The following is a 12144-nucleotide window of genomic DNA, read 5'->3' on the forward strand; positions in this document are numbered from 1 at the left end:
AGTAGATAAAACCTAAAGATAACCGATAATAGGTTGGTTCATGGAAGCATGTAGGGGGTGCATCGGTGACAATAGCGTTAATAGACCATGTTCCCAAAGAAACCGCTACGGAATAAATAACGCAAACAACAAAACGCATAGTGGAGTCATGCAACCCAACTATGCCAAGATTGGTTAGAAGTTGGGGATGGTACAAGTACCTAACATGTCCTCTAGTGCGTCTGCATCCATTGGAATCGTATGTGCCCTAATATAATGGCGATGTTGCGAGAAAACGAAAAAGGCAACAGAGAATTCGGTTGAAAAAATGACCAAAGATAAATCAAGAATTACATCTGCCTTTCCCTATTGATTGTTTGAGGATGGACGCAAATAGCTTTTTGCAAATGGTATCTTCGTATACAAAATACAGAAACAATATCTCCTAAAGAAAGGATGTTTGCTACTTTATGATATTTGGGATCTACAATTATGTATGTAATTGTAATTGTAATTTCCGCCCAAACACTAGCAAAAGTTATAGTAAAGGTTAAACTTTCAACCTCATCCAGGAAGGGGGTGAGGAAGGTAGGGCACCGGCGCGGGCGCGGAAGGGTGGGTGGAGACAAAGCGGCCCCATCTCTAGCCCCCTTGGATATCGCGACGATGGCTACCCTACCAATAAGTTTATTTTGATACTAAAATTGCTCTTTCCCGGTGGCCGTAACATTTTAGCGAGTGGAAGGAATAGACATTTGGGACCTTTTTCTTTCTTCTACATATCCCCTTTGCCCTCTCCACATTTCTAAAAAGATGGAAATATACTATTATGAACTTTATTTGGGCAGATATGGGAACCGAATGTATTTTGAGGCCTAGATTTCGTAGAGATACATTACTGTGATTTTTTTCAGACTTTTCCGTTGGACAGGTTCTGAGAAAATAATAAAGCTAGGTGAACCGCATAAGCCGAACGCAGAAGGGCGACTTATTGCTGGAATTTAAACCAGGCGAGATATTCTATGGGTAAGGAAGGCATATGGCGGCACACAAACTGCGCCCATGAATCTAACACTTGAAGCGGCCCAAAGGGTTATCACTTCCTTTAAAGTTCGGATTGACCGGGTCGTCTGCCGACTATGAGAACAGATAACTCTGAAAGCATACTTCAGGTGTTTGGACAGGTGGCGAAAAATGTACTAGCGGTCACGATAGGTCCGACCTATGTCGTAAATGCGGAAAAAAAGGCCACATTACAAAAGTCTGCGAAGAAATTCCTAATTGTCTGTTCTGCAAGCAAATAAACGACATTGACAGCGCCCATACCACAGGCAGCAGCACATGTCCGCTGTATAGGAAGGCGATCGACACTATGCGCAAATGAGGTTCCTACAGCTAAACCTGAACCCCAAGCGGCAGGTTCTGTTCTCCCAGACAATATTGGAAACAAAATCGACATTGCTATTATCTGCGAGCAGTACAAAAATCTAGGCAGTGGAGTTTGGGTCGCGGATCAGAGCAGAAAGGCAGCGATATGGACATGCGGAAATCGGCCCACAGAAGGAACCACGAAGATTCTCGAGAGTAGCTTCACTAGAGCAAAAATAGGCGGAATGTCTATTTACAGCTGTTATGCGGCTCCAGGCCTTACGAGAGACGAGTTCCATACTTTGGTGGTTAGCAATGGATGTCAACAACCGCAGCCCTAAGATAGTGGCTGGCGATTTCAATGCATGAGGAGAAGAATGGGGCAGCCGAGAAACGAACGCAAGAGGTCGTATATTACTCAAAGCTCTTTCCCGTCTGAATCTTGTAGTTGCTAACACTGGATGCGTGAACACTTTTCGAAAGAGAGAAATGGGGTCCGTGATAGATGTCACTTTTGTCAATTATGTTTTAGCGGAAAATCTCCAGTGGTATGTCAGTGAAGAGTATAACCATGGCGACCACCAGGCTATCATTTTTGAAATCCCGCATGGTACACGAATGAAATGTCTCGGGCGGGAGCTGAAAGGTGGGCAGCTAATAAGTTTGACGAGGAGATTTTCGAAGAAGTTCTGCAGCAAAATACAGCGCTTGAAGGAAGCGCAGAAGATAAAGCTTTACAGATCAACGAAAAGTTGCGGCGAGCATGTGATGCCTCCATGCCAAGGTATATTATATCCCAGACGCGAGTTCCGAACTTTTGGTGGAACTCTGAAATCAGAGAATGCCGCAAGGCCAGAAGGCGCAGCCAGCGAAATAGAAACCAATCTGGATACGAGCAGTTAAAGGAAGAATACAAAAACGCTCGTAAGAAATTACATGTGGCCATAATAAAAAGTAAAAGCGAACACTTTAATCGACTGTGTAAGGAAGCTGACACGAACCACTGGGGTGGCGCCTATAAAACAGTAATATCGAAAGTGAAAGGCAAACGCTCCCCACAGATTTCTTGCCCCACTCTGCTTAATGAAATAGTAACGGATCTTTTCCCACAGAATATGAGTACCGCTAACCTTCCCACTGTCGAGATAGACACCGCCGTAGTTCCCATGGTAAGTGAAAAGGAGGTCCTCGAAGCTGCGTATAAAATTGCTGGAAATAAAGCACCTGGTTTGGATAGCATCCCCAATAAAGCTCTCAAGGCAGCAGGGAAAATAGCTCCAAATATATTTGCGGAGGCGTTCACCACATGCCTTAAAGAAGAAGCATTCCCTACACAATGGAAGAAGCAGAAATTAGTACTAGTCCCCAAGCCAAACAAACCTTTGGGGGAAGCTTCGTCTTGTAGACCGATATGCCTTCTACATAATACTGGCAAACTTTTCGAACGAGTAATCTATAACAGATTGCTTCCAATTGCCAAAAAGGGTGGCGGTGTCTCCGAAAATCAGTACGGTTTTCGAAAGAGGAGGTCTACAACGGATGCAGTAGCTAACACAGCTAAGACTGTGCAGTGATTACACTTGATGTGAAGAACGCCTTCAATTCCGCTAGATGGAGCAAGATACTTGACTCCCTAATCATCTTCGGTGAAGTACCTGGTGCGTATCGTTGCCGACTTCCTAATCGATAATCAGATGAATGAATGGAATCAGATGAAGGAATGGAATTATATCAAACGACATCTACAAGGGTCTGTCCTAGGGCCATTCTTGTGGATTATTATGTATAATGGAGTGCTGACTAGACTGCTAGACTGCTAGACTCAGCGGTGAAAACGCTAAGGAAAGCCTATGGGGGAACACAAACCGCCATCATCAGCCTACCAGTGGAGAACGTACTCAAAGTGTTAGCAGCAGGGAGAGTGAGAATAGGCTGGGTTATGTGTCGCCTTAGGGAACAGGTGGCGTTAAAACGGTGCTTTAGATGCTTTGGCTTTGGTCACATTGCGAAGTCATGCACTAACCCAAATGACAGGTCAAAGCAATGCAGGAGATGCGGAGTGGAGGGCCACATCAGCAAGGACTGCGGAGCTGACCCAAATTGTCTACTGTGCAAAGGAAAGGAGGGTGTGGACCATCGGCACATTGCAGGCAGCAGTAGGTGCCCGGAATACAGGAGAGCCCTTAGCAGAAATCGCAGATGAGGTTGATACAAATCAACCTCAACCACTGCGAGGCGGCGCAGGATCTACTCGCGCAAACCATCCGCGAGAAAAACATCGATGTGGCCATACTAAGTGAACCATACTGAAACCGCGGTGGTAGCGTTTGGGTCAAAGACCAAACGGGCCAAGCAGCGCTGTGGACTTGTGGAGAACAAGCCTTCCAGGAAATAATGGAGCACCCGGAGGAGGGCTTCATCAGAGCGAAGGTGAAGGGCATCCACATCTACAGCTGCTATGCTCCACCCAGCGCTACACTCGTCGAGTATGAGCGGATGCTTGCTGCTCTTGTTTTGAATGCAAGAGGACGTTGGCCGATCATAATAGGAGGCGATTTCAATGCGTGGGCTCTTGAATGGGGCAGCCGGATAACTAATGTCAGGGGACGTGTTCTCCTCGAAGCATTCGCGGAGCTGGACGTGATACTGGCGAATGTTGGGTCTTCGTACACTTTCCGGGGAGGGGGCCTGGGGTCTATAATGGACCTGACATACGTGAGTGCCACTTTAGCCAGTAGAATCGCTTGGCATGTCAGTGAGGACTATACTCACAGCGACCACCAGGCAATCTGCATAGAGATCAAGGGCGGATGGAGCTCGAAAAAGAGTTTTTGCAAAATGCCGGGTGGTATGCTTGGCTGGACAGTGAAAGCGTTCGAGGGGGACACGTTTTCCGCGGTGCCCAAATCCGACATATCCCTGAATGGTACGGCTGGAGAGAAAGCCACCCAGATCACTCGATGGGTGACGGAAGCATGCGATGCTACTATGCCCAGAAGGCGATTGCTCCCCAGTAGGCAACCCAACTACTGGTGGAACAATGAAATCGCAAGTTTGCGAGCCGCATGTTTTCGGGCAAGGAGGCTTTGCCAGAGGCTCAGGGGAAAACCCGGTGGCGACGGTCGAGAGGAGAGACACAAGCAATTGCGTGGCCGCCTAAAGGAAGCCATTCGGAGGAGCAAAAAGAACTGCTTCAAACAGCTGTGCGACCATGCCAACATAAACCCATGGGGCGAGGCTTACAGAGTGGTGATGAAAAGGCTGCGGAAATCACCCCAGGTGACCTGTCCGCACCTCCTGAAACAGATTGTTACCACTCTGTTCCCTCACCACGAAAATAGGGGAAGGCAAGTTTTTGTCCAGCCAAATGACGGCATAATACCGCCTGTAACTGTGGAGGAGCTGCGGGAAATATGTGGTAGATTCGGTGACAACAAAGCCCCAGGTTTGGATGGCATCCCCAACCGAGCTTTGAAACTGGCAGTGAAGACTAGGCCCGACCTTTTCGCCAACACCTTCGAGGCGTGCCTAAAAGAAGGAATATTCCCTGCCCAGTGGAAAAAGCAAAAGTTGGTGTTGCTTCCGAAGCCTGGCAAGCAACCTGGAAACCCAGCGTCGTATCGTCCTATCTGCCTGTTGGATACAATGGGGACGATGATGGAGAGAGTCATCTACAACAGACTCCTGCCCATCGTCGAAGCCAGCAATGGTTTGTCGGAACGCCAGTTTGGTTTCCGACGCGCCCACTCTACGGTGGACGCAATTGGCATGGTGGTAAACCTGGCAAAAGGTGCACTGATTTCTGGCGGCTGCTGTGCCGTGGTGGCGTTGGATGTCAAAAACGCATTCAACTCGGCCAACTGGAATAGAATTAAACGGGCGTTGGCTGACATAGGTGTCCCCGGATACTTAGCGAATTTGGTGGAAAACTACCTCTCAGAGAGGACTCTCTGGTACGGGACGGATGAGGGCCCCAAAGAGTACATTGTCACAGCCGGGGTACCACAGGGATCGGTACTTGGTCCCCTGTTGTGGAATATCATGTATAATGGGGTGCTTGCTCTTCCCGTCCCAGAGGGGACTACGATTGTCGGCTTTGCTGATGACCTAGCTGTGGTTGTTGCAGCAAAACACCCAGAAGATGTGGAGGTTTACGCAACGGAAACAGTGAGAGCGGTAAAGTCCTGGCTAGAAAAGGCCGGGCTGACCTTGGCGGATGCGAAAACGGAAGCGGTCTTGATCCCGGTTGACATTCTGGCCAAAGGAATGAGTGTCCTGTACAATGCAAGACATATGGAGGCGCATGCACAGCGTAGAAATGCGGCAAGGTCAGAGTCGCTTGATCTCTGGCAACGCAGATGGGACGAGTCTGCGAAAGGTCGGTGGACGCACAGGCTCATTCCCAACATTAGGGTGTGGCTTGAGCGAAAACATGGGGATACCAACTACCACATTACCCAGTTCCTCACGGGACACGGTGGTTGCTACAGGCAGTATCTGCACCGCTTTGGGTTGGATGATTTTCCGAACTGTCCCAGATGCGATGGCATACCGGAGGATCCAGAGCATGTGATGTTTCACTGCCCATGATTTGCGATGGAGAGAAGGAGCTTAAACCAGGTGCTGGGCAGGAGCGGGACCCCGGAGAGCTTGGTTACTGAGATGCTGGAGTCCGAGGAGAAGTGGCTTGTGGTTAGCTCCGCAATCATCCAAATGCAGGAGGAGTTGCTGAAAGAACAAAGAAGGAGGAAAGCTGCAAATAGGAGAAGGATGAGTGCCTAAGAGCAAACCTACCCCGCGAAGTAATACCTCAATGGTGGTCCTGCGGGGCTGGGACTGGAGAGACCGGGGGTGGTTTTTAGTGGGTGTGAATCCCACACGCGCCCGCTGTTGTGCCGCCGTTCGGGCGGCGGAGCTGCGGCGGACGTGTCTTTCTAAGATTTTCCACCTCCGTGTACGCACAAAAAAAAAACTGCTAGACCTTCCTACTGGTGTGGCCTCCATTGGTTTCGCGGGCGATATTGGTGTGGCGTTTGTTGCACGCCTTCTCGAAGAAGTCGAGCTTTATGCAAATGAAGCAGTCTATGAGATTAAATCCTGGTTAGAGATTGCTGGTCTACAGCTCGCAGAGCATAAGACGGAAGTAGTACTTATTACTAAGCGGAGAAAGTGCACTTCCATGAACATCAAAATTGGAACGCAAACAATTCATTCCAAGCTTGCACTTAAGTACTTTGGTGTAATGATTGAGCAGAGATTAAATTTGAGATTGCATGTGGAGGATGCAGCAACCAAGGCATATAACATCGGAGCGCTGGTTGCGACAATGCTATAAGTGGCCAAAGGCCGCGCCGTCGACTCTTTATTTCAAAGGTTGTCAGTTCGATCCTACTGTATGCAGCCCTACTATGGGCAGATGGACTGAAAAATATAGCAAATGAGAAAAAGATTGGAACTGCGTATCGCATAACTGTACTCCGAACATATTGCGCTTACAGAACAATATCCAATGAAGCAGCTTGCGTGATAGCAGGAATGGTCCCGATTGAAATTCTGGCGAAAGAAATACAAAGACTTTACGATCGAACGTATCTCACCAGAGAATCGCCTACCCATCGGCGACAGTTCGCACGAACTGAAATTGTTGCGGAATGGCAAGAGAAGTGGGACGAGTCAGAAAAAGGCCGCTGGACTCACAAAATCATATGGGATATCCGGAAATGGATCGGCCCAAGGCGAAGTAGGTTCCGACCTAACTCAATTCTTGGGCGGACACGGAGGCTATCGATCATATCTGTATCGATTTGGGCGTGATGATTCCCCATATTGCCCAAAGTGCCCAAATATTGCAGAGGACGCAGAACACGTCTTTCTTCATTTCCCCTGATTCCCAAAGGCCTACATTAGAAGCTACAACTGGGGAGCCTTTACACTCGAAAATATAATGGGACTTATGGTGAAAGCAAAGGGGATATGGACCGAGGTCGAAAAGGTGATTGCAGCCATCGGAAAGAAGGTTAGGCAGGAAGAAGTAATCCGAAAGAGTGAACGCGAGAGAAACACGAATATTAACATGAACGCAGAATAAATTCTGATCCTCGCGACGTAATACCAAATGGGAGTCCCGCGGGGAGAGTGGAAGGAGCAAGGGGTGGTTTTAATGTGTTTTAATGTGCTCTCTACATATTCATGTACTCATTATGCTCGAAAGTGTGATTTTTTCAACGAAACTCAAAATAAAGAACAATACTCACTTCATCAATGCGGCAAATGGAACAACAAACTCTTTCAAGACCTCCAAATCGTGGTACTCTGATTTCGGAAACTGAAATAGCTTTTCTTCCTTATTAATCCACGCAACATAATCGTCAAACGTGATCAACTGATCAATAAAGTTTTGCAGCAGAATAAAGTATTCCCGAAACTTCTCTGGCTCACTCATATCATTGACAACAGTCATCATTGGAATCATTTCAGCAATGTCAGTTCTCAGCTTCCGCGACACATGGCTCAGATGTTCTTCAAAATGAAATTTATATGTTTCATGCATGGTCGCATTTTGTTCAAACACGAGCTTGATCTCCTCCAACCAATTTATGGTATTCCGTTGAAGCTCTATATGTTCTGGACTCAACTCTGTCAACTCAAAAAGCTCGGTACCAATCTTCAAACTTTTTTCAACGCGTTCATGCAGTTCATGCATATCCACTGTCTTTATTTTCAAAACATATTGACCACCTTCGAGAAGTTGCTCTGTTGACCTGGGAACTTCCAAGGCTTTCGCCCTGATTTCCTCGAAAATACCGCAAATTTCTTCTTGCTCCTTCATATGCTCAAGTACAACTTGCTTTGTGACTACCTCAATTAATGAGTCGACAATTTCACGAAGCCTCGCTATAGCTTTAGCTTTTATGATAATAGCAGTGTCAAAGTATTCCATGTTGACTTCACTTCGTAGCATGGAGATGAAGCCGTAATAGGAGTTTATTCTATCAAAATATTCTCGAAGTTCTCTAGGCTCGCTGAGGAAGACTAGAAGGTCGTTGGTAGTCTCTTCACTATACAGCTCATAGTATCTGTCCTGCATATCCTCAACATATCGCAGGACAGGCGTATAGGTCACCTCCAAACAAGCAAAGAGGCGATCCTTCATTTCGTCTACATATTTCCTAAAAACAGATTAGATGGATTACATTGAGGAATATCCCCGATGTCTTCTAAAGTTTATATCTAGTTTAATTTTAACCATAGTCGTGCATTACCTGTTCAAATTGATGTGCAACTCACTTTCGGTTGTGGGGAACGAAAACCTATCCAGTTGTAGTTCAGGCGTTTCCAGCTGCCTCCCCACATCCGCTATCTCGTCAATGATATTAGCGAAGCAGTTCTGCACCGCTTTATAACTTGGCTCAAGAATTATTCCATCAGGGCCGCACATCAACTCGAATGTGAACATAGGAATCCGTTCCCGGTCCAGAACGATCTCAATCAAATCCTCGATTGTTCTCATTTTTACCACATTGAATTGTCTGTTAATCAACCCCTTGGACGTTTTCAAAACTTTCCTCCACTGCGTCAAAGTCAATGCATGCTTCTTGAAGTTCTTCCTCAGAATATTCATAAGCTTCGGATACCATGTTCTGCGTATGAATTCGGTTTTATCGTTCAGAAGCTTTGTGACGGTCCTGGTGTACTTGCGAACCAACATCGGCTTTTCTAACTTCTCCTTCACGTCATACATACCATAATCGCATAACACTTGGGGAAAGTCTAGTTCAAAGTTCTTTAGTATTGCGCGAACGAATACATGATTCAGGACGAACTGTCTCTTCAGCTTTTCCCGATTCCTCAAATAATTGGGATAGTTCGATGTTTTCCCTTTTCGCTTCACAGAGCTACTAACGTGTCCATGGGGCTGCCTCTCATTTTCGCATCTGTCCGTCGTTTTTTCAGAGTGCCCTTCCGGCTCAACCAAAATCTTGCGCAAACTGTAACTCTTGATAATCTGGTCAAATTCTCCATGCACTTCAGTCATGTACTCCTTCACAATATTCGGGTACATGTCCCTGAGCCGTTTCGGAACGAAATCTAAAATTTTATTTTCCGTTTGGTACAGCATTCGCGGAACTGGAATTTTGCTGGCATATTCACGGAGCTTGTCCACGTAATGGGACTGCCTCATTGGGAGAACAGGATTCAAATCAACTTCCGGCTTCCCGCATAGCTTCACTTTGTCATTAGTTGCCTTTCGGTGCAGGAACGTGTAATGTCGTCTTTCTTTTATTTCACAGATATTGTACTTCAACAAAGGATTTTTCGAGTATTCTTCATTGTCGTATTTTTCTAGATCAGTCGGAGGGCGATATAAACGCTTCAAGTTCCGGCTCATATTTATTTCGGTATTAAAAGTTGGTTTATTTCCCGATAAATAAAAATATTTTCTTCAATTATTTTACAGGACCGAATGATAGCTGTTTGTTGATTAGCGGTCAATTTGTTTATGAGCGGTTTGACATGAGGCTTATTCAGATTGCTAGGATTCGGTTATTGATCAACAATCAGAAAGCTTTCAATTCCGACTGTAGAATGACCTTGACCATGTAAAGGTCCTGCGTCTCTGCAAAATTAACGCCTAAATTTTGACTGACATAAATGACATCTGTCGTTTTTGATTTGCAAATTGCCAAATTCAACTGCCAAAGATTATCTGTTATACAAGTTTGAGTACTGATTGTACTTCAAATAATATCCTGGGCTTGACTTCAGGATAAGGAGAAAATTTGACATTTGAATGATTGACAATTCTAAATCTAGTCGAATCTAGATGGTTTCCAATGGAGAGAGGATTGCTTGATAAAATATTAATCTAGTGGTTTTTTACGCATTCAAATGATACTATTTTGAACAAATAATTGCATTCTTTTTTTAACCAAAGAAGAGGAGGAATAGTTACGGAATACAGGGAAATGCTATGGTGCCCGACATCGAATGTGCGCAACATCGTAACAGCTTCACTACGTCCATCTTCCGCCGTCAACTTGGACAATTAATAAAATAACTCATTAATAATAACAACCCACTAGTTTAGTCACATTTTATCTCTTGGGTGATTTACTGCGTTTGTGATATAATAATAATAATAATCGTTGGCGCAACAATCCATGTTGGATCAGGGCCTTGAAGTGTGTTAGAGCACTTCATTCAAGACCGTAACGGTACACTAGGAGGCAATGTGGTCAGCATTGCGCTCGCCCGAGATTATTACCCTGATTTGACTCAGGTACTCATTCACAGCTGAGTCGACTGGTGTCCGACGTCAAATCACGATACAAATTCCACTGCCACCAGTGAGATTTGAACGGCGACCTTCCGTACGACAGCCTTACGCTCTAACCACTCAGCTATCCGGACATGTTTGTGATATCCAGCTAGCTAAAAACGAAAGCTAAGGATTATATGAAAAACAAGCAACAAGCTTTCAATGGCATCTTTATCTGTTGTGAGTACGGATTGCTTCGCAAAAGTCTAACCCAGCTTTCCTAAAATATTTTGCAACTATAACCGGTTCGACATCGCAATGTAGCCCAGTACCGTAGCTCTATGCGGAACCGGGAAATTAAGTGTGCAACCCACTAGTAGTTAACCTTTTCTTAAGGTCCGGCATCAGTGTATGTAGTACCAGTGTCTTCCTTCCTCTCCTCTTCACTCAAAGGCCTCTACAATTCTAAGAGCGTCTCCTAGAAGAAGAGAGTGCGGAGATTCATCGTCGAAGATGGTCCTTAATTTATATGTTTACGAAGAAGCTGAGTAGAAGCCTGTTCAATGGCCTCCCGCTTGTGCCATTAACATTTTTTGCAAATCTGAGAACATTCTCCAGAGACAGAAAGAAAGAAGAAAACCTTACCGAGGTATCTTCGTCTGATATCTGAGAAGGCTGGTGATATGAAATGCAGGGCCGTTTCCTCCTCCTCCTAACATCGGCTGCGTATAGCCCAAACCCATCCTCCCCACCCATTTTTTCATGTCGTAGTTTAAGGAACAGTGTGCTGTTAACAATCCTACCAGGGTTTTCTTGTCTCACTTCCTAAGTGACCGCTCTACGAACTCCGGCCAGCAAAGGTTCAAATTTTCCATTTCGGCTGCGTGAAATCTTGCACCACGCAACCGAATTGGGAAACTTCACCCACGAAAATAGTTTTGACAGTGGATGGCGGGATGTCGAAAGCTGGTTTTGGCCCACCATTGTGGATTCAGACCCTTGGCGAGCGCGTCTGTTAGCTTCCTCATTGCCAGCGATGTTCGAGTGCCCTGTAACCTGGAGGGAATATTTCGTTCAGGCGGTCAAGTTTCAATAGCAACTAGTGGCAACTCCACACCAACTAGCTTGATATACGCTTGATATAACGCTAATGACTGTCACTAATATCCTTCTGCTGCCACTAAAATGGCATATATCTCCACTTGGATTATGGTCGTCATTTTTCCGATAGGTGGGGCAATTTTCATAATCGCATTTCCCGAGAATCGCTGAGCTCGAACCGCCTTCCATCACTGACCGATCTGTGAAGATTATTAGAATTGTAATCCCAACAGACTCGTCAGGCATCAGAGCCACCTGATATTTGAAAAAGAATTTCCGAACACAAATAAAAAATCCAAACCATTTTTAAGGTTTTGTGTGAAACAAAACCTTCTTAGAATCGAGACGGTGTCTGTCTGTCCGTCTGTCCGTCTGTCTGTCTGTCTGTCTGTCTGTCTGTCACACCCGATTTATTCGGAAACGACTAGACCGATTGT

General features: G+C 45.7%; 1 protein-coding gene across 1 annotated transcript in view; it reads right to left on the reverse strand.

Moving 5' to 3' along the window:
- Positions 1–9736, reverse strand: part of LOC119648551 (dynein heavy chain 12, axonemal-like) — a 56416-nt gene extending 46680 nt beyond the window's left edge. Inside the window, exons 1-2 of the mRNA XM_038050321.1 lie at positions 8610–9736; positions 7602–8516 (exon numbers count right to left, since the gene is read on the reverse strand). Coding sequence (XP_037906249.1) covers positions 7602–8516; positions 8610–9736 — 2042 coding nt within the window. The remainder of the gene's footprint in view (positions 1–7601; positions 8517–8609) is intronic.
- Positions 9737–12144: the final 2408 nt, after the last annotated feature.

The sequence above is a fragment of the Hermetia illucens genome, chromosome 2 (assembly GCF_905115235.1).
Source record: "Hermetia illucens chromosome 2, iHerIll2.2.curated.20191125, whole genome shotgun sequence".
Taxonomy (NCBI): domain Eukaryota; kingdom Metazoa; phylum Arthropoda; class Insecta; order Diptera; family Stratiomyidae; genus Hermetia; species Hermetia illucens.